Source organism: Pristiophorus japonicus, chromosome 4 (assembly GCF_044704955.1).
Source record: "Pristiophorus japonicus isolate sPriJap1 chromosome 4, sPriJap1.hap1, whole genome shotgun sequence".
Classification (NCBI taxonomy): Eukaryota; Metazoa; Chordata; class Chondrichthyes; family Pristiophoridae; genus Pristiophorus; species Pristiophorus japonicus.
The window spans coordinates 3,930,917-3,958,231 of NC_091980.1; the positions used below are offsets into that span (position 1 = coordinate 3,930,917).

Here is a 27,315-nt window from a genome sequence, read left to right on the forward strand (position 1 = left end):
CTTGTCCACTCTACTAGTTACATCCTCAAAAAATTCCAGAAGATTTGTCAAGCATGATTTCCCTTTCACAAATCCATGCTGACTTGGACCGATCCTGTCATTGCTTTCCAAATGAGTTGGTTTTTCATCCTTAATAATTGATTCCAACATTTTCCCCACTACTGATGTCAGGCTAACCAGTCTATAATTTCCCGTTTTCTCTCTCCCTCTTTTTTTTAAAAGTGGTGTTACATTAGCTACCCTCCAGTCCATAGGAACTGATCCAGAATCAATAGACTGTTGGAAAATGATCACCAATGCATCCACTATTTCTTGGGCCACTTCCTTAAGTACTCTGGGATGCAGACAATCAGGCCCCGGGGATTTGTCGGCCTTCAATCCCATCAATTTCCCGAACACAATTTCCCGCCTAATAAGGATATCCTTCAGTTCCTCCTTCTCACTAGACCCTCGGTCCCCTAGTACATCCGGAAGGTCATTTGTGTCTTCCTTTGTGAAGACAGAACCAAAGTATTTGTTCAATTGGTCTGCCATTTCTTTGTTCCCCATTATAAATTCACCTTAATCTGACTGCAAAGGACCTGCGTTTGTCTTCACTAATCTTTTTCTCTTCATATATCTATAGAAGCTTTTGCAGTCAGTTTTTATGTTCCCGACAAGCTTCCTCTCGTACTCTATATTTCCCCTCCTAATTAAACCCTTTGTCCTCCTCTGCTGAATTCTAAATTTCTCCCAGTCCTCAGGTTTGCTGCTTTTTCTGGACAATTTATATGCCTCTTCCTTGGATTGAACACTATCCTTAATTTCCCTTGTTAGCCACGGTTGAACTACCTTCCCTGTTTTATTTTTATTGCAGACAGGGATGTACAACTGTTGAAGTTCATCCATGTGATCGATAAATGTTTGCCATTGCCTATCCACCGTCAACTCATTTGCTAGTCTATTCTAGCCAATTCACTCCTCATGCCGTCGAAGTTAGCTTTCCTTAAGTTTAGGACCCTAGTTTCTGAATTAACTGTGTCACTCTCCACCTTAATAAAGAATTCTACCATATTATGGTCACTCTTCCCCAAGGGGCCTCGCACAACAAGATTGCTAATTAGTCCTTTCTCATTACGCATCACCCAGTCTAGGATGGCCAGCTCTCTAGTTGGTTCCTCGACATATTGGTCAAGAAAACCATCCTTAATACACTCCAGGAAATCCTCCTCTACCGCATTGCTACCAGTTTGGTTAGCCCAATCTTTATGTAAATTAAAGTCGCCCATGATAACTGCTGTACCTTTATTGCACACATCCCTTATTTCTTGTTTGATGCTGTCCCCAACCTCACTACTACTGTTTGGTGGCCTGTACACAACTCCCACCAGCGTTTTCTGCCCTTTAGTATTCCTCAACTCCACCCATACTGATTCCACATCATCCAAGCAAATGTCCTTCATTACTATTGCATTAATTTCCTCTTTAACCAGCAACACCACCCCGCCTCCTTTTCCTCTCTGTCTATCCTTCCTAAATGTTGAATACCCCTGGATGTTGAGTTCCCAGCCTTGGTCACCCTGGAGCCATGTCTCCGTGATGCCAATTCAATCATATCCATTAACTGCTATCTGCGCAGTTAATAATCCATCTTATTCCGAGAACTCCTCGCATTGAGGCACAGAGCCTTCAGGCTTGTCTTTTTAATACACCTTGCCCCTTTAAAATTTTGCTGTATTGTGGCCCTTTTTGTTTTTTGCCTTGGGATTCCCTGCCCTCCACTTTTACTATTCTCCTTTCTATCTTTTGCCTCTGTCTCCCTTTTATTTCCCTCTGCCTCCCTGCATAGGTTCCCGTCCCCTTGCCATATTAGTTTAACTCCTCCCCAACAGCATTAGCAAACACTCCCCCGAGGACATTGGTTCCGGTCCTGCTCAGGTGCAGACCGTCCGGTTTGTACTGGTCCCACCTCCCCCAGAACTGGTTCCAATGCCCCAAGAATTTGAATCCCTCCCTTCTGCACCACTCCCCAAGCTACGTATTCATCTGAGCTATCCTGCGATTCCTACTCTGACTAGCACGTGGCACTGGTAGCAATCCTGAGATTACTACTTTTGAGGTCCTATTTTTAAATTTAGCTCTTAGCTCCCCAAATTCGTCTCGTAGGAGCTCATCCCGTTTTTTGTCTAGACCGTTGGTACCTATGTGCATCACGACAACTGGCTGTTCACCCTCCCTTTTCAGAATTTCCTGCACCCGCTCCGAGACATCCTTGACCCTTGCACCAGGGAGGCAACATACCATCCTGGAGTCTCGGTTGCAGCCGCAGAAACGCCTATCTATTCCCCTTACAATCGAATCCCCTATCACTATAGCTCTCTTTCCTGCCCTCCTGTGCAGCAGAGCCACCCACGGTGCCATGAACTTGGCTGCTGCTGCCCTCCCCTGATGAGTCATCCCCCTCAAAAGTACCCAAAGCGGTGTATGTGTTTTGCAAGGGGATGACCGCAGGGGACCCCTGCACTACCTTCCTTCCACTGCTCTTCCTGTTGGTCACCCATTACCTATCTGGCTGTGTACCCTTTACCTGCGGTGAGACCAACTCACTAAACGTGCTATTCAAGTCATTCTCAGCATCGTGCATGCTCCAGAGTGAATCCACCCGCAGCTCCAGTGCCGCAATGCGGTCTGTCAGGATCTGCAGGTGGATACACTTCCCGCACACGTAGTCGTCAGGGACACCAGAAGCGTCCCTGACTTCCCACATAGTACAGGAGGAGCATAACATGTGTCCGAGCTCTCCTGCCATGACTTACCCTGAGAATAACTTAATTTGGCAACAACAATGCTAAATGTCACTTACTCTTTGATTTTTTTTCTGCCAAAGTGCATGACCTCACTCTTACCAACATTATGCACCATCTGTCAAATTATTGCCCACTCACTTAGCCTGTCTATGTCTTTTTGTAGATTTTTTTGTGTCCTCCTCACACATTGTTTTTCCTCCCATCTTTGTATCATCAGCAAACTTGGCTACGTTACACTCAGTCCCTTCTTCCAAGTCGTTAATATAGATTGTAAATAGTTGAGGTCCCAGCACTGATCCCTACGACACCCCACTATTTACTGGTTGCCAACCAGAGAATGAATCATTTATCCCTACTCTCTGTTAGTTAGCCAATCCTCTATCTATGCTAATATATTACCCCAACCCCGTGAACTTTTATCTTGTGCAGTAACCTTTTATGTGGCACCTTGTCAAATGCCTTCTGCAAATCCAAATACACCACATCCACTGGTTCCCCTTTATCCACCCTGTTCGTTACTTCCTCAAATATCTCCAGCAAATTTGTCAAACATGACTTCCCCTTCATAAATCCATGCTGACTCTGCCCGACCGAATTTTGTTTTCCAAATGTCCTACTACTGCTTCTTTAATAATGGACTCCAACATTTTCCCAACCAGATGTTAGGCTAACTGGTCAATAGTTTTCTGCTTTTTGTCTGCCTCCTTTTTTAAATGGAGGCGTTACATTTGCAGTTTTCCAATCTGCTGGGACCTCCCCAGAATCCAGGGAATTTTGGTAATTTACAACCAATGCATCCACATTAGGCCCCCTCTGCCCTCTCAGGCAGAGGTAAAAGATCCCATGACACTATTCGAAGAAGAAAAGTGGCATTCTCCCTGGTGTCCTGGCCAATATTTAATCCCTCAACCCATATCACTGAAACAGAACTGTTGTAAATCTGTCATTAATCTCATTGCTGATTTGGGGAGTTTGCTGGGCGCTCATTGGCTGCCGCGATTCCTACATTACAAAAGTGACTTAAGTCGTACTTCATTGGCTGTGAGACACTTTGGGATGTAAAGTTGACTATATTGAAGTCAGAGATCAATAGATTTTGGACACTAAGGGAATTAAGGGATAGGGCGGGAAAATTAAGTTTTTATTCAATTCATTTACGGGATGTGGGCCTCGCTGGCCAGGCCCGGCATTTATTGCCCATCCCTAATTGCCCCTTGAGAAGGTGGTGGTGAGCCACCTTCTTGAACCGCTGCAGTCCGTGTGGTGAAGGTGCTCCCACAGTGCTGTTAGGGAGGGAGTTCCAGGATTGTGACCCAGCGACGATGAAGGAACGGCCGATATATTTCCAAGTCAGGATGGTGTGTGACTGGGAGGGGAACGTGGAGGTGGTGGTGTTCCCATGTGCCTGCTGCTCTTGTCCTTCTAGGTGGTAGAGGTCGTGGGTTTGTGAGGTGTTGCCGAAGAAGCCTTGGCGAGTTGCTGCAGTGCATCTTGTCGATGGTGCACACTGCTAGTGTTGATGTAAATCAGCCGAGATCTTATTGAATGTTGGAGCAGGCTCGAGGGGCCATATGGTCTATTCCTGTTCCTAATTTGTAAGCTCTTATGCAACAGGCGCTATATAAATTCAAGTCCTCTCTTTGTGAATGAGTCTGCCTGGCACACTGCAACTTCCTCAGCTGGAAGTGGACAATCCTCAAAGTCCTTAAACGCTGGGGTTTCTTTGCGGGTCTTGTTCTGTCTGGCCGTTAACTAACAAGGAACCTCACTGTTTATTTGGCAGTTACCGTATAATGCTGGGCAGTTGGCAGGGTGAGCCGAAGGACAGGCCAACCTTCTCCGACCTGGTGGAGCTGCTCGGGGATCTGTTGCAAGCTAACGTCCAACAGGTAGGTCACCTGAGATACATCACCTGCTCTGCTCACCACAGTTTGCATCTGGCTCAGCCCAACCAACAGGGAATGTGTTCCATATTTTGAATAGACACACACCAAAACAGAAGGACCCGGGGGTCCTTGTGCATGAAACATAAAAGGTTAGCATGCAGGTACAGCAAGTGATCAGGAAGGCCAATAGAATGTTGGCCTTTATTGCAAGGAGGATGGAGTATAAAAGCAGAGAAGTCCTGCTACAACTGTACAGGGTATTGGTGAGGCCACACCTGGAGCACTGCGTGCAGTTTTGGTCTCCAAGGAGGGATATACTTGCATTGGAGGCTGTTCAAAGTAGGTTCACAAGGTTGATTCCTGAGATGAAGGGGTTGACTTATGAAGAAAGGTTGAGCAGGTTGGGCCTATACTCATTGGAGTTTAGAAGAATGAGAGGTGATCTTATTGAAACATATAAGATCCTGAAAGGGCTTAACAGGGTAGATGCAGAGAGGATGTTTCCCCTTGTGGGATATCTAGAACTAGGGGGCATTGTCTCAAATTAAGGGGCCACCCATTTACAACTGAAATGAGGAGGAATTTCTTCTCAGAGGGTCATGAATCTTTGGAATTCTCTGCCCCAGAGAGCTGTGGAGGCTGGGTCATTGACTATATTGAAGGTGGAGATAGACAGATTTTTGAGCCATAAGGGAGTCAAGGGTTATGGGGAGCGAGCAGGGAAGTGGAGCTGAGTCCATGATCGGATCAGCCATGATCTTATTGAATGGCAGCAAGCTCGAGGGGCCGAATGGCCGACTCCTGCTCCTGTTTCTTATGTTCTTAGGGGCAGTTCCACAGGATTGTTTTTTTTTAAACAATAATTCAGAAAGGGGTCTGAATTCATTCCCAATAACTCGTCTTATTGGGGCTTTCCTCCCAATTCTCCATCCCTCTTGAAGGCACTGACTCCTACTGACTTCCATCCCGAATTCAGCCAGCTCATCCCGAGTGGCACTCGTCCCATGTGAGGCGGGGCATTGAGCGTTGACAAGGTGTGAACCACGGGGTCCATCGGGCACAAGCCCAGTCCTGACCTCACCCAACACCCAGTACTGCCTCTTGCAGCAGGATTTGCTGGACCGGGATCAGGAGCGGGAGCCCTGCTTGGGGTCTTCCCTTGTGCGAAATTGCCGAACTCACGGGACGTGTCCTGTAGGAAGCAGGAGGAGCAGGTGGCTTTGGACCGATAGCTCCCAAAGCTCTCCGCCTGCTACATCTGTGGCTCAGTCGGCAGCAATCCGACCTCTGGGTCAGAAGATCATGGGTTCAAGTCCCACTCCCGAGAGTTGAGCACCTAATCCGGGCAACACTCTCATTGCTGTGTGAGTTTCACTCAGTGTAACACGGAGGCCCACCACCATCTTCTCAAGGTATGTGTGGGATAGGTAATAACTGCACTGGCCAGCGCTGCCTATACCCAAAGCAAACTCGGCCTGTTTTGCTCAGCACCACACTGGGTGAGGCCTTTACCATCTGAGGCTTTCTAAGGAGCTTCTAATCATCTTCTTACCATGTCAAAGCATCTCTGGAGAGGTCATCCCAAAGATCCTGGGGAATCCTCCTACCACTCTCGTGCTGCACTGTCGGAGGGGCAATACTGAGGGAGCTCCGCTCTGTCAGAGGGGCAATACTGAGGGAGCTCCACACTGTCGGAGGGGCAGTACTGAGGGAGCGCTGCACTGTCGGAGGGGCAGTACTGAGGGGGCGCGGCACTGTTGGAGGGGCAGTACTGAGGGAGTGCCGCACTGTCGGAGGGGCAGTTCTGAGGGAGCGCCGCACTGTCGGGGGGGCAGTACTGAGGGAGCGCTGCACTGTCGGAGGGGCAGTTCTGAGGGAGCGCCGCACTGTCGGGGGGGCAGTACTGAGGGGGCGCTGCACTGTCGGAGGGGCAGTGCTGAGGGAGCGCTGCACTGTCGGCCGGGCAGTACTGAGGGAGCGCTGCACTGTCGGAGGGGCAGTACTGAGGGAGCACTGCACTGTCGGAGCGGCAGTACTGAGGGAGCACTGCACTGTCGGAGGGGCAGTACTGAGGGAGTGCTGCACTGTCGGAGGGGCAGTACTGAGGGGGCGCGGCACTGTCGGAGGGGCAGTACTGAGGGAGTGCCGCACTGTCGGAGCGGCAGTACTGAGGGAGTGCCGCACTGTCGGAGCGGCAGTACTGAAGGAGCACCGCACTGTCGGAGCGGCAGTACTGAGGGAGCACTGCACTGTCGGAGGGGCAGTACTGAGGGAGCACTGCACTGTCGGAGGGGCAGTACTGAGGGAGTGCTGCACTGTCGGAGGGGCAGTACTGAGGGGGCACGACACTGTCGGAGGGGCAGTACTGAGGGAGTGCCCCACTGTCGGAGCGGCAGTACTGAAGGAGCACTGCACTGTCGGAGGGGCAGTACTGAGGGGGCGCGGCACTGTCGGAGGGGCAGTACTGAGGGGGCGCTGCACTGTCGGAGGTGCCGTCTTTCGGATGAGACGTTAAACCGAGGCCCCGTCTGCCCTCTCGGGTGGATGTAAAAGATCCTGGGGCCACTATTGGAAGAAGAGCAGGGGGAGTTCTCTCCGGTGCCCTGGGGCCAATATTTATCCTTCAACTAACATCACTAAAAAATATAGATTATCTGGTCATTGCTGTTTGCAGGATCTTGCTGTGTGTAAATTGGCTGCTGCTGCAATCCTTCATCAGCCGTGAAGCGCTTTGGAATGTCCTGAGGTCATGAAAGGCGCTATAGAAATTAAATTATTTTTCTTTCAGGACGGGAAGGACTACATTCCGCTGAGTATGTTGCAATGCGCGGACGATGACCTGGGCTTTTCGCAACCGACTTCATCCATGCCTCACGGAGACAATGAGTCTCCATCGAGATCACGATGCGACAGTATCGGACCCAGGTAGGACATGTCAATTGGCCAAGCGATAGATCACGCACGGCCAAGCTATCGGCCAACTGTGTCCTAAGACACTCAGGTCCCACCCCACCATCAGACCACCATGTCCTGAGTCCCCCTCGCCCTCACTACCAGCAGACTCCCGTAACTGTGCCAAGACACCCAGACCTCAAGGTCCCCCCGCCCACACACGGTCATTTCATACCAGGATACCCCTCCACCCTCGGTCCCAGCAGACCCCACTACCATCCCAGGACTCCCAACCGCCCGCACCCCCCACACACAGTGCTGTCACACCCCAGAACCACCATCACAGCACTGCCAGAGCCCAGCATCCTATCCATAGCTGCTGCACAAACCAAGCAACGCCCCCACCATCAGTGTCCCCCACACACACACACACACTACAGTGTCCCACACACACACTACCAGTGTCCCCCACACACACACACACACACACTACAGTGTCCCACACACACGCACTCACCACCAGTGTCCCACACACACACACACACCACCAGTGTCCCCCACACACGCACTCACCACCACCAGTGCCCCACACACACACACACACACACACCACCAGTGTCCCCCACACACACACACACACACACTACCAGTGTCCCCCACACACACACACACACACACTACAGTGTCCCACACACACACACACACCACCAGTGCCCCACACACACACACACACGCACTCACCACCAGTGTCCCACACACACGCACTCACCACCAGTGCCCCACACACACACACACACACACACACACACCACCAGTGTCCCCCACACACGCCCCCACCACCACTGTCCCACACACACGCTCCCACCACCAGTGTCCCACACACACGCACTCACCACCAGTGTCCCACACACACGCACTCACCACCAGTGCCCCACACACACACACACACACACCACCAGTGTCCCCCACACACGCACTCACCACCAGTGTCCCACACACGCCCCCACCACCAGTGTCCCCCACACACACACACACACTACAGTGTCCCACACACACGCACTCACCACCAGTGCCCCACACACACGCACTCACCACCAGTGTCCCACACACACACGCACTCACCACCAGTGTCCCCCACACACACGCACTCACCACCAGTGTCCCACACACGCACTCACCACCAGTGCCCCCCACACACACGCACTCACCACCAGTGCCCCACACACACACACACACACACCACCAGTGCCCCACACACACACACACACACACACACACCACCAGTGTCCCCCACACACGCACTCACCACCAGTGTCCCACACACACACACACACTATCAGTGTCCCACACACACACACACACACACACACCACCAGTGTCCCCCACACACGCACTCACCACCAGTGTCCCACACACACACACACACTATCAGTGTCCCACACACACACACACACGCACTCACCACCAGTGTCCCCCACACACACACACACACACACACCACCAGTGTCCCACACACACGCCCCCACCACCCCTGTCCCACACACACGCCCCCACCACCACTGTCCCACACACACGCTCCCACCACCAGTGTCCCACACACACGCACTCACCACCAGTGTCCCACACACACGCACTCACCACCAGTGTCCCACACACACGCACTCACCACCAGTGTCCCACACACACGCACTCACCACCAGTGTCCCACACACACGCACTCACCACCAGTGCCCCACACACGCGCACACACACACACCACCAGTGTCCCCCACACACGCACTCACCACCAGTGCCCCACACACACACACACACACACACACACACCACCAGTGTCCCACACACACGCACTCACCACCAGTGTCCCACACACGCCCCCACCACCAGTGTCCACCACACACCCACACACTACAGTGTCCCACACACACTACAGTGTCCCACACACACGCACTCACCACCAGTGTCCCACACACACACGCACTCACCACCAGTGTCCCCCACACACACACTCACCACCAGTGTCCCCCACACACACGCACTCATCACCAGTGCCCCACACACACGCACTCACCACCAGTGCCCCACACACACGCACTCACCACCAGTGTCCCCCACACACACGCACTCACCACCAGTGCCCCACACACACGCACTCACCACCAGTGTCCCCCACACACACGCACTCACCACCAGTGTCCCCCACACACACGCACTCACCACCAGTGCCCCACACACACGCACTCACCACCAGTGCCCCACACACACGCACTCACCACCAGTGTCCCCCACACACACGCACTCACCACCAGTGCCCCACACACACGCACTCACCACCAGTGCCCCACACACACGCACTCACCACCAGTGTCCCCCACACACACGCACTCACCACCAGTGCCCCACACACACGCACTCACCACCAGTGTCACACACAGACACACTCGCCGCCAGTACCTAACACACACACACACACACACACCACCAGTGTCACACACACACGCACTCACCACCAGTGTCCCACACACACACACACACACCACCAGTGTCACACACACACGCACTCACCACCAGTGTCCCACACACACACACACACACACACACACACCACCAGTGTCCCACACACACACGCACTCACCACCAGTGTCCCACACACACACACACACGCACTCACCACCAGTGTCCCACACACACACACACACGCACTCACCACCAGTGTCCCACACACACACACACACGCACTCACCACCAGTGTCCCACACACACATGCACTCACCACCAGTGTCCCACACACACGCACTCACCACCAGTGTCCCACACACACACGCACTCACCACCAGTGTCCCACACACACACGCACTCACCACCAGTGTCCCACACACACACGCACTCACCACCAGTGTCCCCCACACACACACACGCACTCACCACCAGTGTCCCACACACACACGCACTCACCACCAGTGTCCCACACACACGCACTCACCACCAGTGTCCCACACACACACGCACTCACCACCAGTGTCCCACACACACACGCACTCACCACCAGTGTCCCACACACACGCACTCACCACCAGTGTCCCACACACACACGCACTCACCACCAGTGTCCCACACACACACGCACTCACCACCAGTGTCCCACACACACACGCACTCACCACCAGTGTCCCACACACACACGCACTCACCACCAGTGTCCCACACACACACGCACTCACCACCAGTGTCCCACACACACACGCACTCACCACCAGTGTCCCCCACACACACACACGCACTCACCACCAGTGTCCCACACACACACGCACTCACCACCAGTGTCCCACACACACACGCACTCACCACCAGTGTCCCCCCCACACTCACCACCAGTGTCCCACACACACGCACTCACCACCAGTGTCCCACACACACACGCACTCACCACCAATGTCCCACACACACGCACTCACCACCAGTGTCACACACAGACACACTCACCACCAGTATCTAACACACACACACACATTCACCACCAGTGCCACACACACACACACAACTTGTATTTATATAGCGCCTTTAACGTAGTGAAACGTCCCAAGGTGCTCCACGGGAGGATTATCACACGGGAGTCTCCAATCTGCTACACGCTGCCAACAATCTTTCCGTTTATCGTCCACATTAAATGGCCGGCGATATAAATTAAATCCACAGTAAATAAACATATAATAATCAAGGACACTCATTTATAGTTTGGGACAAAAGATAATGGTCAGAGTTAGGGATTTTGATTTCCTCAGTAAACAGTAAAACCACACACCATTTAATGCGACTGGAATTTGACGCAGTCGTGGTAAATCAGCTGCCCTGGTGATGCCTCCGGTGAGGAATAACCACCCCTACCTTTATAAACCAGCAACCACTCAGACAGTCCGTGAGCAACAACATTCTAAGATCAATAGTAAACTTCAAACTTTTATTATCAGAGTGTGTATTGAGGTCAGTATTGGAGCATTGAGGGTCAGTATTGGAGTGTGTATTGAGGGTCAGTATTGGAGTGTGTATTGAGGGTCAGTATTGGAGTGTGTATTGAGGGTCAGTATTTGAACATTGAGGGTCAGTATTGGAGTGTGTATTGAGGGTCAGTATTGGAGCGTTGAGGGTCAGTATTGGAGTGAACATTGAGGGTCAGTATTGGAGCATTGATGGTCAGTATTGGAGTGAACATTGAGGGTCAGTATTGGAGCATTGAGGGTCAGTATTGGAGTGTGTATTGAGGGTCAGTATTGGAGTGTGTATTGAGGGTCAGTATTGGAGTGTGTATTGAGGGTCAGTATTGGAGCATTGAGGGTCAGTATTGGAGTGTGTATTGAGGGTCAGTATTGGAGTGTGTATTGAGGGTCAGTATTGGAGCATTGAGGGTCAGTATTGGAGTGTGTATTGAGGGTCAGTATTGGAGTGTGTATTGAGGGTCAGTATTGGAGCATTGATGGTCAGTATTGGAGTGAACATTGAGGGTCAGTATTGGAGCATTGAGGGTCAGTATTGGAGTATGTATTGAGGGTCAGTATTGGAGTGTGTATTGAGGGTCAGTATTGGAGCATTGAGGGTCAGTATTGGAGTGTGTATTGAGGGTCAGTATTGGAGTGTGTATTGAGGGTCAGTATTGGAGCATTGATGGTCAGTATTGGAGTGAACATTGAGGGTCAGTATTGGAGCATTGAGGGTCAGTATTGGAGTATGTATTGAGGGTCAGTATTGGAGTGTGTATTGAGGGTCAGTATTGGAGCATTGAGGGTCAGTATTGGAGTGTGTATTGAGGGTCAGTATTGGAGTGTGTATTGAGGGTCAGTATTGGAGCATTGAGGGTCAGTATTGGAGTGTGTATTGAGGGTCAGTATTGGAGTGTGTATTGAGGGTCAGTATTGGAGCATTGAGGGTCAGTATTGGAGTGTGTATTGAGGGTCAGTATTGGAGCATTGAGGGTCAGTATTGGAGCATTGGGGGTCAGTATTGGAGCATTGAGGGTCAGTATTGGAGTGAACATTGAGGGTCAGTATTGGAGCATTGAGGGTCAGTATTGGAGTGTGTATTGAGGGTCAGTATTGGAGTATGTATTGAGGGTCAGTATTGGAGCATTGAGGGTCAGTATTGGAGTGTGTATTGAGGGTCAGTATTGGAGTGTGTATTGAGGGTCAGTATTGGAGCATTGAGGGTCAGTATTGGAGTGTGTATTGAGGGTCAGTATTGGAGTGTGTATTGAGGGTCAGTATTGGAGCATTGATGGTCAGTATTGGAGTGAACATTGAGGGTCAGTATTGGAGCATTGAGGGTCAGTATTGGAGTATGTATTGAGGGTCAGTATTGGAGTGTGTATTGAGGGTCAGTATTGGAGCATTGAGGGTCAGTATTGGAGTGTGTATTGAGGGTCAGTATTGGAGTGTGTATTGAGGGTCAGTATTGGAGCATTGAGGGTCAGTATTGGAGTGTGTATTGAGGGTCAGTATTGGAGTGTGTATTGAGGGTCAGTATTGGAGCATTGAGGGTCAGTATTGGAGCATTGAGGGTCAGTATTGGAGTGTGTATTGAGGGTCAGTATTGGAGTGTGTATTGAGGGTCAGTATTGGAGCATTGAGGGTCAGTATTGGAGTGTGTATTGAGGGTCAGTATTGGAGCATTGAGGGTCAGTATTGGAGCATTGGGGGTCAGTATTGGAGCATTGAGGGTCAGTATTGGAGTGAACATTGAGGGTCAGTATTGGAGCATTGAGGGTCAGTATTGGAGTGTGTATTGAGGGTCAGTATTGGAGTATGTATTGAGGGTCAGTATTGGAGCATTGAGGGTCAGTATTGGAGTGTGTATTGAGGGTCAGTATTGGAGTGTGTATTGAGGGTCAGTATTGGAGCATTGAGGGTCAGTATTGGAGTGTGTATTGAGGGTCAGTATTGGAGCATTGAGGGTCAGTATTGGAGCATTGGGGGTCAGTATTGGAGCATTGAGGGTCAGTATTGGAGTGAACATTGAGGGTCAGTATTTGAGCATTGAGGGTCAGTATTGGAGTGAACATTGAGGGTCAGTATTGGGGTGAACATTGAGGGTCAGTATTGGAGTGAACATTGAGGGTCAGTATTGGGGTGAACATTGAGGGTCAGTATTGGAGTGAACATTGAGGGTCAGTATTTGAGCGTGAATTGTGAACAGCAGTGGTCCCAGCACTGATCCTTGTGGAACACCACTACCCACCGTCTGCCCCTGTGAATAGTTACCCTTTACCCCCACTCTCTGCTTTCTGTCTTGAAGCCAGCTAGCGATTCATTCTGCTACTTGTCCCCTGACCCCGCACTCTCTGACCTTGATCATCAGTCTATTATAGGGTACCTTATCGAAGGCCTTTTGAAAATCTAGATAAATTACATCTACTGCATTACCCTTGTCTACTCTCTCTATTGCCTCTTCAAAAAATTCAATGAGATTGGTTAAGACTTTCCCTTTTGAAATCCATGCTGACTATTTTATTATATTTTTGATTTCTCGATGTTCTCCTTTAGTAGGGATTCCATTATTTTTCCTGCCTCCGATGTTAGGCTGACTGGTCTATAATTCCCTGGACATGTTCTATTCCCCTTAAATATAGGTATTACGTTAGCTATCTGCTGGCACTACACCTTTTTCTAATGAATTATTAAGTATGTGTAGTAATGCCTCTGCTATCTCTTCCCTCGAGACTTTTAAAATGCATAGATGCAATCCATCTGGACGAGGGGTTTTATCCTCCTTGAGTTTGATTAATTTATTTAACATATCACCTCTTTTCATTTTAAATGCACTAATCGCATCATCTAGTGCCATGCCCACCTGTTCTATCTCCCTGGTAAATATTGAAGCAAAATAATTATTTCATATTTCTGCCGTTTCTCTATCCTGTTTATCCCTCAATGATCCTTTTCCCACCCCAACCTTCCATTTTTATTGAAGCACCTGTAAATTATTTTTCTATTTTGTTTTATGTTCCTTGATAATTTAATTTCATAGTTCCTCTTTGCCTTCCTAATTGTTTTTATGACTTCTCTCCTAATCTCTTCATATTCTCCCTTATCATGCACTCCCCTGCTATCTATGTATCTATATAAAGCTACAGAAATGTGTCTTTCTTTTCTTCTTTAGATACTATAACTGTGTGTCTTTTATCGGACATATAAGCGGGGGGAGTCAGATTAAGTGCCCCTCCAGGGTGAAAACATTTGAAGATATCCCAATGGAGCACACGATGAATCCCATGCAAAACGTGAGTAATCATTGTCTCTCAAGTCCAACTTAATGGCCCTGAAATTGCGGTCGGAGGCTTCCCACGGGGCAATTGCCTCCAACCGGAGAATTTTTTTGTAAGTACCTGGTGGTCCCGGGAGGAGCGTGGGATTCCAGTGGAGAGGCCTTCTCTTCCCGCGCTGTGGAGCGCGCTCCCGTCCTCCTGGTTCCCACGGAGACGGTGTAGTCACGTGTGAGTGCTCAACCAATCAGATACAGTATTCCACAGCTTTCTCATCATTGGCAATAACTCTGTATCTACCAGCTCTCAGTGATATTAATGGGGAAAAAAACAAACACAATAACATCAAATAAAAAATAAAAAACACACCTCACATAATTAGAATTAAATGAAATTAAAATTAATAAATATTTTAGAGCAAAAATGTTTCCCGAGTTTTTAAAAAGTTTTTTAAATTATGGTTTAAAATAAATTTAATGTCATGGGCAGGGTTTTTAAAAATAAAATGTGTATTTTTAATGTTATTTTTTATGTTTTAAGTGTGTTTTAAGACTCTTACACCTGTAAAAGTAGGCTATGCTTTTATCAGGCGCAAGAGTTTTGAGGACATTTGCTGGGCAAGATATGGGTAAATCCCACAATCTTGCCCGTACAAATGACCTCGCTCCCGAGATGCAGAGGATCTGTCAAGCTGAAACTTGACAGATCGGAAAAGACGGTTTTCAGCGAATGCGCATTGTGCGCTGAAAACCGGCTTTTGCGATGCCTTCCCGTGTCCGTACACACCCCGTACACGCTCCGTACACACCCTGTACACGCCCCGTACACGCCCCGTACACGCTCCGTACACGCTCAGTACACACCCTGTAAACGCTCCGTACACGCCCCGTACACGCCCCGTACACACCCAGTAAACGCTCCGTACACGCTCAGTACACGCCCCGTACACGCCCAGTAAACGCTCCGTACACGCTCCGTACACGCTCCGTACACGCTCCGTACACGCTCCGTACACACCCCGTACACACTCCGTACACACTCCGTACCGACCCGGGAGGCCAGGATTTCTGGGCCAATACTTTACCCCTTTGTAACTCCTTCTCCCTATTTTGTTGCCCTTTTGCTTCCTGCATCTTCTTCCATAAGATCATAAGAAATAGAAGAAGGAGTGGGCCCTGCGGCCCCTCGAGCCTGCCCCGTCATTCAATAAGATCATGGCTGATCATCGACCTTAATTGCACTTTCCCGCCCAATTCCCATATCCCTTGAGTCCAAAAATCTATCGATCTCAGCCTTGAATATACTCAGAGACTGAGCCTCCACAGCCCTCTGGGGCAGAGAATTCCAAAGATTCACCGCCCTCTGAGTGAAGAAATTCCTCCTCATCTCAGTCTTGTCATTACCCTAAGACTCTGACCCCTGGTTCTAGACTCCCCAGCCCGGGGGAAACAACCTCTCAGCATCTACCCTGTCAAGCCCCCTCAGAATATTATATGTTTCAATGAGGTCACCTCTCATTCTTCTAAACTCCAGAGCGTATAGGCCCATTCTACACAATCTCTCCTCATAGGAGAACCCTCTCACCCCCTAGCCCTCCCTCCCCTTCCCAGATTTGGAATACCCCATTGCTATGCCTTGCGCTCTGAATGGATTGGCCAACTGACTCTGATAGGGTCAGAAGGTGGCCATGCCATATCGTAGTGCTGACCCATGAAGACCAAGGCACTCGGAGGCCCACCTTTGGTCGGTGTTGGGTTAGCAGATGGGTTTGGTGATGAAACAGCTCCAACAACTTGTCTCCGTTCCCTCCCGGCTTCATGAGGTTGGGAATTTTAAAAAAGAGCCAATGATCCCTTCTGTGCCGCTCGACTGGATGGTGGGTGTGGGAGTTGGGTGAGGATGGGATCGAGCTATGCTTGAGGAAACGGGGTCATCAGAAGGACCCCTAACTCCCATGGAACTGTACCCCAGGATGATTAACCCCTTCAGCAAGGGGAAGAAACCTTACGAAGTAAATGTCCGTTGACTTCAATGGGAAAAAAATCTGGGCGGAGTGTGAAACAGGCATCTGATTCGCTATCACCCGTGTCGCACAACCAGCGCACCACGGATTTAACCCCCATCGAGTTCAATTCCTGTTTGTAAATGCGCTGCCTCATATTGCCATCACCGTTACCTGTTATAAGCACCATGGGCTAGAAATTCAATACTGTCTGCATTGAGGCAGTGACGGCGTCGAGCCGTTACCTTTAGCGCCGGGTGATGTTTACCGCCTCAAAGTGCAATATTCGGTTGTTTTGCCCCAAGATGGGAGTGGAGCGATAAAGGATATGGCCCCGGGATCGTCACTGCTTTCCACGTCCGGTCTCAGCGCCCGGCGCTACCGCAGGTGATGGAGTGAATTCAACAAACGCGGGACTACGAGAGCATTGCACAATCGGTGACATCACCCAGTGGGCGGGGCTAGGGAGCGCAGTGCAAACAGTCAGTGCCGCCGCTAAACCTTCACCGAAGTTTGCGGCAGGCGCTGACAGCGCAGCGGGAGGAACTTAACGGCCCATTAACGGCGCCAACCAACCCAAATTGCCTCCCATGTCTTCATAAGAAAATATATTTGAAAGTCCCCCAAACTTATAAGATTGTTGCCAAAATGTTGCCGCGATAGTTTGGCAGTGCCACTGTCGCGATTTCATTTCCTTTCCGTTCAAGTGATGTTTTCCAATTCCCGTGCCATCTTTGTTTTAGGATAACCAGACAGACAGTGGGATGGTCCTGGCTTCGGAAGAGCTTGAGAAGATCGAGAGCAGGCATAAAAAACAAGTGGAGCACAGGTGAGGCGGCGAGTGTCCGGGGGGCGGTCGAGGGGTGGTTGGGGGAGGTGAGGGGGGTCTTGGGTATCGCCTTGGTGTGCACATCTTGTCCTCTAATGAATTATTGCTCCATAAAAACACAGCCAGCCTCATCCACCTGCAGCTCTTCATTTCCCCCAATTAATGTTTGTGTCAATCTTATGCAAATCAAGTTATAAAAAAAATGCCAGTGCTGGGGAAAACAGGCATGGAGTGTCCCCATCAAACACTCCCAGGGCAGGTACAGCACGGGTTAGATACAGAGTAAAGTTCCCTCGACACTGTCCCATCAAAGGGGCACAGCCTCAAAATACGGGGGAGCCAATTTAAAACCGAATTGAGAAGGAATTTCTTCTCCCAGAGGGTTGTGAATCTGTGGAATTCTCTGCCCAAGGAAGCAGTTGAGGCTAGCTCATTGAATGTATTCAAATCACAGATAGATAGATTTTTAACCAATAAGGGAATTAAGGGTTATGAGGAGCGGGCGGGTAAGTGGAGCTGAGTCCACGGCCAGATCAGCCATGATCTTGTTGAATGGTGGAGCAGGCTCGAGGGGCTCGATGGCCTACTCCTGTTCCTAATTCTTATGTTCTTACAAACACTCCCAGGGCAGGTACAGCACAGGGTTAGGTACAGAGTAAAGCTCCCTCTACACTGTCCCATCAAACACCCCCAGGGCAGGTACAGCACAGGTTAGATACAGAGTAAAGCTCTGATATGTCCTTACTGTACAGTACAAATGCACACGAGGCCCATGCTTGAGAGAAGGTCACTCTGTGACCAGCAACTTTTATTCCAGCACTGAAGTGATGAAGGTGGGTGGAGCTTCCCCTTTTATACCTGAAAGACCAGGTTAAGAGTGTCTCCCACAAGTTCACCACCTAGTGGTCAGTGTTCTCACGGTGTACAACTTAGGTCAGCTTATACATGGGTTACAATGACAGTTGAATACATGACATCACCTCCCCCCCAAAGTCTTATTGGGATCACAGGTTGAGTCTCTCTGGTGGTTTACGCTCCCTTGTAGAGCGCCTGAGTTGGGGCTCCAGTTGTTGGGCGCTGGCCTGAGTGTCTGCTGTTTGCGATGCCTCAGGCCTGTCCGGACTGCCCACAGTGACTGGGCTCTCCTCCACTTGGTTCCGGTGTTCGGTCACCTGTGGAGAGTGAACTCTACATCGTGTTCTTCCTCTGCTTCTTCTGTGGGGTTGCTGAACCTCCTTTTTGTTTGATCCACGTGTTTGCGGCAGATTTGTCCATTGGTAAGTTTAACTACCAGAATCCTATTACCTCTTTGGCAATCACAGTGCCTGCGAGCCATTTAGGCCCTGCAGCGAATTGAGAACAAAGACAGGGCCATTGACATCAATACATCGCACCCTCGCATTCTCGTTGTGGTGGTCACATTGTGACTGGTGCCTGTTCTCAACAATTTCTTTCATGGTGGGGTGTATAAGGGATAACCTGGTTTTGAGCGTCCTTTTCATTAGCAGCTCTGCGGGTGGGACCCCTGTGAGCGAGTGTGGTCGGAATCTATTGGCTAACAGGAGGCGTGATAAGTGGCTTTGTAGGGAACCCCCTTGGATTCTGAGCATCCAGTTTGATTAGCTGCACTGCTCGTTCCGCCTGGCCGTTTGAGGCCGGCTTCAACGGTGCCGGTCTGACATGGTTGATACCATTTCCTGCCATGAAGTCCTGGAATTCAATGCTTGTAAAGCACGGGCCATTGTCACTGACCAAGACGTCAGGTAGACCATGGGCGGTGAACATTGCCCATAGACTTTTTACCGTGGCTGAGGATGTGCTTGAATTGAGAATGTCACACTCAATCCATTTGGAGTAGGCTTCTACTACAACCAAAAACATTTTTCCCATGAAAGAACCTGCGTAGTCTACATGGATGTGTGACCATGGTTTGGCGGGCCAGGACCAGGGGCTAAGGGGGGCTTCCCTGGGCGCATTGCCCAGCTGGGTGCACGTGTTGCACCTGCGAACACAAAGTTCCAGGTCTGCATCCATCCCTGGCCACCAAACGTGTGACCTGGCAATTGCCTTCATCATGACAATGCCCGGGTGCTCATTCTGGAGTTCTCTGATGAACATCTCTCTGCCCATCTGGGGCATGACTACTCGGTTTCCCCATATTAGGCAATCGGCCTGAATCAAGAGTTCATCCTTGCGCCTGTGAAGTGGTTTGAATTCCTCAGGGCATGCCCCGTATGTGACTGCCCAGTCCCCATTAAGGACACATTTTTTGACTAAAGACAGTAGCGGGTCTCTATTTGTCCAGACTTTGATCTGACGGGCTGTCACGGGTGAGCCTTCGCTTTCGAAAGCTTCCACAGCCATGGCCATCTCAGCAGCATGCTCGGTTGCCCCCTCAGTGGTGGCTAGTGGGAGCCTGCTGAGTGCATCGGCGCAGTTTTCATTGCCCAGTCTGAGCCGAATTGTATAGTCATAAGCTGCTTACGTGAGTGCCCACCTCTGTATGCGGGCCGATGCATTTGCATTTATGGCCTTGTTGTCGGTCAAAAGGGACGTTAAGGGTTTGTGATCTGTCTCCAGCTCAAATTTCCTGCCGAACAGATACTGGGGCATTTTTTTTACAGCATATACACACGCAAGCGCTTCCTTTTCTACCATCCCGTTAGCCCCTTTCTGCCTGAGACAGACTTCTGGAGGCATAAGCTACCGGCTGTAACTGACCCTTGGCATTAACATGCTGCAACACACACCCGACCTCATAGGACGACGCGTCGCATGTTAAAACAAGTTTCTTACATGGGTCATATAGCGTTAACAGATTGTTGGAGCATAACAAATTTCGTGCTCTATCAAAAGCCCTTTCCTGGCTGTCCCCCCAGACCCATTCGTGACCTTTGAGTAGGAGCACGTGTAGTGGCTCTAGCAGCGTGCTCAATTTGGGAAGAAAGTTACCAAAATAGTTCAGGAGCCCCAGGAACGAAAGCAGCTCCGTCGTGTTACGGGGTCTGGGTGCTCTCTGGATCATTTCTGTTTTGGACGCAGTAGGTCTGATCCCGTCTGCTGCTACCCTCATCCCCAGGAATTCTAACTCTGGAGCTAGGAAGATGCACTTCGCCTTTTTCAGTCACAGCCCTACCCAGTCCAGTCTGTGTAGCACCTCCTCCAGGTTGCGAAGGTGTTCTTCAGTATCACAACCCGTGATGAGGATGTCGTCTTGAAAAACCACTGTCCTTGGAATCGACTTGAGGAGGCTTTCCATATTTCGTTGGAAGATTGCGGCGGCCGAGCGAATCCCCAACGGACATCTGTTATACTCAAACAACCCCTTGTGTGTTGTGATGGTGGTCAGCTTCTTTGACTCACTCGCCAGCTCCTGGGTCATGTAAGCTGAGGTTAGGTCCAATTTTGAAAAAAGTTTGCCACCGGATAGCGTCGCGAAGAGGTCCTCCGCTCTCGGTAGTGGGTACTGGTCTTGGAGTGACACCCGATTGATGGTGGCCTTGTAATCACCACATATCCTGACCGACCTATCCGCCTTGAGCACTGGCACAATCGGGCTCGCCCAGTCACTGAATTCGACTGGCGAGATGATGCCTTCCCTCAGCAGGCGGTCCAATTCGCCTTCTATCTTTTCCCGCATCACGTACGGCACCGCTCTGGCCTTGTGGTGTACTGGCCTAGCGTCCGGGTTTATGTGAATCACTACCTTGGCCCCCATGAAAGTGCCGATGCCGGGTTGAAATAATGAGTCAAGTTTGTCCAGGGCCTGTGAGAATGATACTCGCTCCACAGAAGAAATTGCATTGACATCGCCCCATTTCCAGTTCATGACAGCAAGCCAACTCCTCCCCAATAGTGCGGGACCGTCCCCCGGGACAATCCAGAGTGGCAACCTGTTCTCTGAATCTTTGTGGGTCACGACTACCGTGGCGCTGCCTAGTACTGGAATGATCTGCTTTGTATATGTCCGTAGCTGTGCGTCAATCGGCAATAATTTTGGCCTCCTGGCCTTGGACGCCCACAACTTGTCGAACTGTTTGATACTCATCAGGGACTGGCTGACCCCTGTGTCTAACTCCATTGATACTGGGATGCCATTGAGGAACATTTTCATCATTATCGGTGGTGTCCTGGTATATGAACTGTATATGTGCTCCACATGAACTCGCTGAACTTCAGTTTCCAGCGATTTCCCGCAGTGTCCATTTGGCCTCGTAGGGCTTACATCGGGCCCGTCCTCCTCGTACATCAACCTGGCTGCAGGCTTCCTGCACATATACACCAAGTGACTGCTGACATTGCAATTTCTGCAGGTGTATTGCTGATACCTGCAAGCTCTGACTGTGTGTTTGCCTCCACACCTCCAACATGAGCCGTTGTTGGAAACAAAAGGCCCATTACCAGTCAATCGTCTCTGACTGTCTGTGTAACTGTTTTTAAGCACACCATTAACAGGTGTTGATGGCCCCATTACTGGCTGCATTGTCCCTTGCGATGGCATGAATCGCCGTTCAGCTAGCCATTGTCTCTGTTGAATTCCCCCTTTGGATTCGACTACATGCTGGGGCATGTCCGATTGTCCCTGTCTGCCTGGGGAACTGTGTGCCGCGTTAACAATCTTGACTCCCTATCCATTTGCTGCATTTAAACCAAGATTTTTGTCAAACATCATTCTGGTCTCTTCCTCCCCTGAGATAAATATCTGGGCCATCAAAGCCGCTGTTTCCAGGGTCAAGTCTTTGGTCTCAATCAGTTTCCTGAAAACCCCAGCGTGCCCGATGCCCTCAATAAAAAAGTCTTGCAGCATCTCCGCTCTGCATGTATCTGGGAACTTACATAGGCTCGCCAGTCGCCGGAGATCTGCCACGAAGTCTGGAACGCTTTGCCCTTCTCGCCACCGGTGCATGTAAAACCAGTGTCTAGCCATGTGCATGCTGCTCGCCGGTTTAAAGTGTTCCCCGATCAACTTACTGAGCTCTTCAAAAGTCTTGTCCACTGGCTTCTCTGGCGCTAGAAGGTCCTTCATCAGGGAGTACATCCTGGACCCACAAACCGTCGGGAGATGAGCCCTGCGTTTGTCGGCCGAATCCTGTCCCAACCATTCCTTAGTGATGAAACTTTGCTGTAGTCTCTCAATAAAGTCGTCCCAATCATCACCAACACAGTACCTCTCATCTGTGCTGCTAGTGGCCATGCTCACGTGGTTTAAATCCCAGTTTCTCATCGCCAATGATATGTCCTTACTGTACAGTACAAATGCACACGAGGCCCATGCTTGAGAGAAGGTCACTCTGTGACCAGCAACTTTTATTCCAGCACTGAAGTGATGAAGGTGGGTGGAGGTTCCCCTTTTATACCTGAAAGACCAGGTTAGGAGTGTCTCCCACAAGTTCACCATCTAGAGGTCAATGTTCTCACAGTGTACAACTTAGGTCAGTTTATACATGGTTTACAATGACAGTTAAATACATGACAAGTTCTCTCTACACTGTCCCATCAAACACTCTCAGGGCAGGTACAGCACGGGGTTAGATGCAGAGTAAAGCTCCCTCTACACTGTCCCATCAAACACTCCCAGGGCAGGTACAGCACGGGGTTAGACGCAGAGTAAAGCTCCCTCTACACTGTCCCATCAAACACTCCCAGGGCAGGTACAGCACGGGGTTAGATACAGAGTAAAGCTCCCTCTACACTGTCCCATCAAATGCAGGGAAAGCATGGGTAGTCTTTGATACTGTATGAGGGTGGGGGGGCATGGATCTAACCTTAAACCTCATTCATTTTATCACTGTTCTCTTGCTCAACCTTGATGGGGAACTTGGAGGTGATGGTGTTCCCATGCGCTCACTGCCCTTGTCTTTGAGTGTTCGAGGTGGTGGGTCTGCCAAAGAGATGCTGCTCATTATTAAACATCAGCTTCACCAACCAACGTGATTGCCACTGGAGGAAGCAACCAACATCAACAACCAGCATTTATATAGCGCCTTTATTGCAGTAAAACGACCCAAGGCGCTTCACAGGAGCGATTATCAAACAGAATTTGACATTGAGCCACATAAGGAGATATTAGGGCAGGTGACCAAAAGCTTGTTCATAGGGGTAGATTTTAAGCATCGTCTTAAAGGAGGAAAGAGAGGTAGAGAGGCGGAAAAGTTTAGGGAGGGAGTTCCAAAGCTTGGGGCCCAGGCAGCTGATGGCACGGCCACCGATGGTGGAGTGATTAAAATCGGCGAAGAGGCCAGAATTGGAGGAGCGCAGAGATCTCGGAGGGTTGTGGGGGCTAGAGGAGATTCTGCTTCTTAGGCAGTCCCCTGGAGTCAAGGATGACTTGCTTCCACACGAATGTGAGTTCTCAGATGACTGAAGATTCAATGCGGGACCTACAGTCTCTGTCACAGGTGGGGCAGACGGTGGTTGGAGGGACGGATGGGTGGGGGGCTTGGTTTGTCGTGTGCTCCTTCCGCCGATTGCGCTTGGCTTCTGCGTGCTCCCGACGAAGAGACTCGAGGTGTTCGGTGCCTTCCCGAATGCTCCTCCTCCACTTTGAAGAGTCTTGGGCCAGGGATTCCCAGGTGTCGGTGGGAATGTTGCATTTTTTCAAGGAGGATTTGACGGTGTCTATGAAGCGTTTTCTCTGTCCATCTGGGGCTCGCTTGCTGTGTAGGAGCTCGGAGTAGACTACTTGTTTCGGGAGCCTAGCATTGGGCATGCGGACAATGTTACCCGTTATAGATTACAGAGAAAGGGAAGGGAGAGACCACGGAGAAGCTGTGTGTGTGTGAGCAGTGGCCAGAGGGAGAGGGAGGGAGGGTTGGAGGGGAGAGAGAGAGAGGGAGAGACGGAGGGGGGAGGGAGGGGGAGAGAGAGAGAGAGACGGAGGGGGAGAGAGAGAGAGATTCGGAGGGGGAGAGAGAGAGAGAGATTCGGAGGGGGAGAGAGAGAGAGATTCGGAGGGGGAGAGAGAGAGAGAGATGGAAGGGGAGAGAGAGAGACGGAGGGAGGGAGACGGAAGGAGGGAGAGAGAGACAGAAACAGACAGAGAGAAACAGAGAGAGGGAGAGAGGAAGGAAAAGAGAGGGAGAGGGAGGAACAGAGAGGGAGAGGAGGGAGAGAGAGAGGGGAGGGAGGGAGGGAGAGAGAGAGAGAGAGAGAGGAAGAGAAAGAGGGATAGGGAGGGGCAGAGAGAGGGCCACATCCTGCTCCAACTCTTTAGGCTTTTAATTTAACTCCTCTTTCTCTTCTGCTTTCACGACAGAAAACCCTCGAGTAAAAGTCCGGACGAGGCCTTGGAGCCATGCAGACGGCCAGACAAGTGCAGGTGCCGACCATCCTGGAGTGCCGAGACCCCGGGGCAGGCCCTCCACCCCAGTGACTATGGACAGCTCTCGCACGGCGCTCAGGAGCGCGAGGGAAGGAGTACGCTGCCCGTGGACCCCGTCACCTTGGATACCACCTCCCCCTTCTAGGACCCGACTGCCACAGGAGGCGTCCCTACAGGAATCCCGCTTCACTGCGTCAGCCCAACGCAACATTCAGCCTTCACACCAGCAAACATCTCGCACACTCTAAGCAGTTCTTCCACCGGAACTGCGGTGAAGAGACTAAATAATCAAGGGGAGGCAGCGGAGGTAGATTTTTTAGCTTGCCTGCCGGGTGTATAACTCGCCCGTTGTACAAACCACCAAGGTTTTCAATTGCAATTATTTAATCGCAAATGACAACTGGGCGGTCTCTATAGCTAGCTGCCCCGGCCATAAGTTTAAAACCTTCCTCAATTGTGTTCCAGGACCTCCCCTAACCAGAACAAATTATATATATATATATATTAATAACCACATTTGTAATTCAGACTTTATTCCAAGAGTCCTTTTGAAAGTTTGTGTGGGTTTTTTTTGGTGTTTTTATATTTTTTTTCGTCAATCTTATTGTCACGGTCATAAGTTCACTGGGAATCTGCGGATTTTGATAACTTCGATTTAAAAAAATAAAGGGTTTCACTTTGAACTTTTAAAGGTGTTTGTACACAGGCCCCACACTGGTGGTGGGGCAGAATCGTCCAGCCTCTCAGGGTATTGGTGAGGCCACACCTGGAGTACTGTGTAGAGTTCTGGTCTCTGTATTTAAGGAGGGATATACTTGCATTGGAGGCTGTTCAGAGAAGGTTCACTCGATTGATTCCTGAGATGAAGGGGTTGTCTTATGAAGAAAGGTTGAGCAGGTTGGGCCTCTACTCATTGGAGTTTAGAAGAATGAGAGGTGATCTTATTGAAACATACAAGATTCTGAGGGGGCTTGACAGGGTAGATGCAGAGAGGATGTTTCCCCTCGTGGGGGAATCTAGAACTAGGGGGCATAGTTTCAGAATAAGGGGTCGCCCATTTAAGACAGAGATGAGGAGGAATTTCTTCTCTCAGATGGTCGTGAATCTTTGGAATTCTCTGCCCCTGAGAGCTGTGGAGGCTGGGTCATTGAATATATTTAAGGTGGAGATAGACAGATTTTTGAGTGATAAGGGAGTGAAGGATTATGGGGAGCGAGCAGGGAAGTGGAGTTGAGGCCAAGATCAAATCAGCCATGATCTTATTGAATGGCGGAGCAGGCTCGAGGGGCCGAATGGCCGACTCCTGCTCCTATTTCTCAGTGTGGACTATTTACCGTGACATTGCTCATGTTTGTAGAAGGAATGTCTGTACGATTTCACTTTAGAGAGCAAGCAGTCAAAATCTTCCCTTTTTGAGAAAATTCGAGTGATTTCCTTTTCTGAAGCATTGGTTAACATAGAGATTTTGATCCGTTCAATATTCATGTCCTGGAATCTCTCTCTCTCTCTCCCAATCTTTCCCCTCCGACAGTCACGTACCAGATAAATCAAAACCGTCGGATTGTCCCACCCTCTCAATATCTCGTCAGCTGCAGAAAAGGCGTTGAAATTAATACATAGAGAAACTAAGAAGGAAAGATTTGCATTTATGTAGCGCCTTTCACCACCTCAGGACGTCCCAAAGTGCTTTACAGCCAATGAAGTACTTTTGGCATGTAGTCGCTGTTGTAATGCAGGAAACGCGGTAGCCAATTTGTGCACAGCAAGCTCCCACAAACAGCAATGTGATAATGACCAGATCATGTTTTTTTTAAATGTAATATTGGTTGAGGGATAAATATTGACCAGGACACCGGGGATAACTCCCCGCTCTTCTTCAAAATCCAGATTGTGCTCCTGTCTGGTCCTGACCTCCCAGATTGTGCTCCTGTCTGGTCCTGACCTCCCAAACTGTGCTCCTGTCTGGTCCTGACCTCCTAGACTGCTCCTGTCTGGCCCTGACCCTCCCAGATTGTGCTCCTGTCTGGTCCTGACCTCCCAGACTGTGTTCCTGTGTGGTCCTGACTCTCCAAGACTGTGCTCCTGTCTGGTCCTGACCTCCCAGACTGTGCTCCTGTCTAGCCCTGACCCTCCCAGACTGTGCTCCTGTCTAGCCCTGACCCTCCCAGACTGTGCTCCTGTCTGGCCCTGACCCTCCCAGACTGTGCTCCTGACCTCCCAGACTGTGCTCCTGTCTGGCCCTGACCCTCCCAGACTGCTCCTGTCTGGCCCTGACCCTCCCAGACTGTGCCTCTGTCTGGCCCTGACCTCCCAGACTGTGCCTCTGTCTGGCCCTGACCTCCCAGACTGCTGT

General features: G+C 50.3%; 1 protein-coding gene across 1 annotated transcript in view; it reads left to right on the forward strand.

Annotated features, from left to right (window-relative positions):
- Positions 1-25,593, forward strand: part of flt4 (fms related receptor tyrosine kinase 4) — a 355,428-nt gene extending 329,835 nt beyond the window's left edge. Inside the window, exons 25-29 of the mRNA XM_070877096.1 lie at positions 4,570-4,675; positions 7,461-7,597; positions 14,708-14,828; positions 17,556-17,641; positions 24,897-25,593. Of these exons, the coding sequence (XP_070733197.1) occupies positions 4,570-4,675; positions 7,461-7,597; positions 14,708-14,828; positions 17,556-17,641; positions 24,897-25,107 (661 nt within the window). The 3' untranslated portion in view covers positions 25,108-25,593. The remainder of the gene's footprint in view (positions 1-4,569; positions 4,676-7,460; positions 7,598-14,707; positions 14,829-17,555; positions 17,642-24,896) is intronic.
- The last annotated feature ends 1,722 nt before the right edge of the window (positions 25,594-27,315 follow it).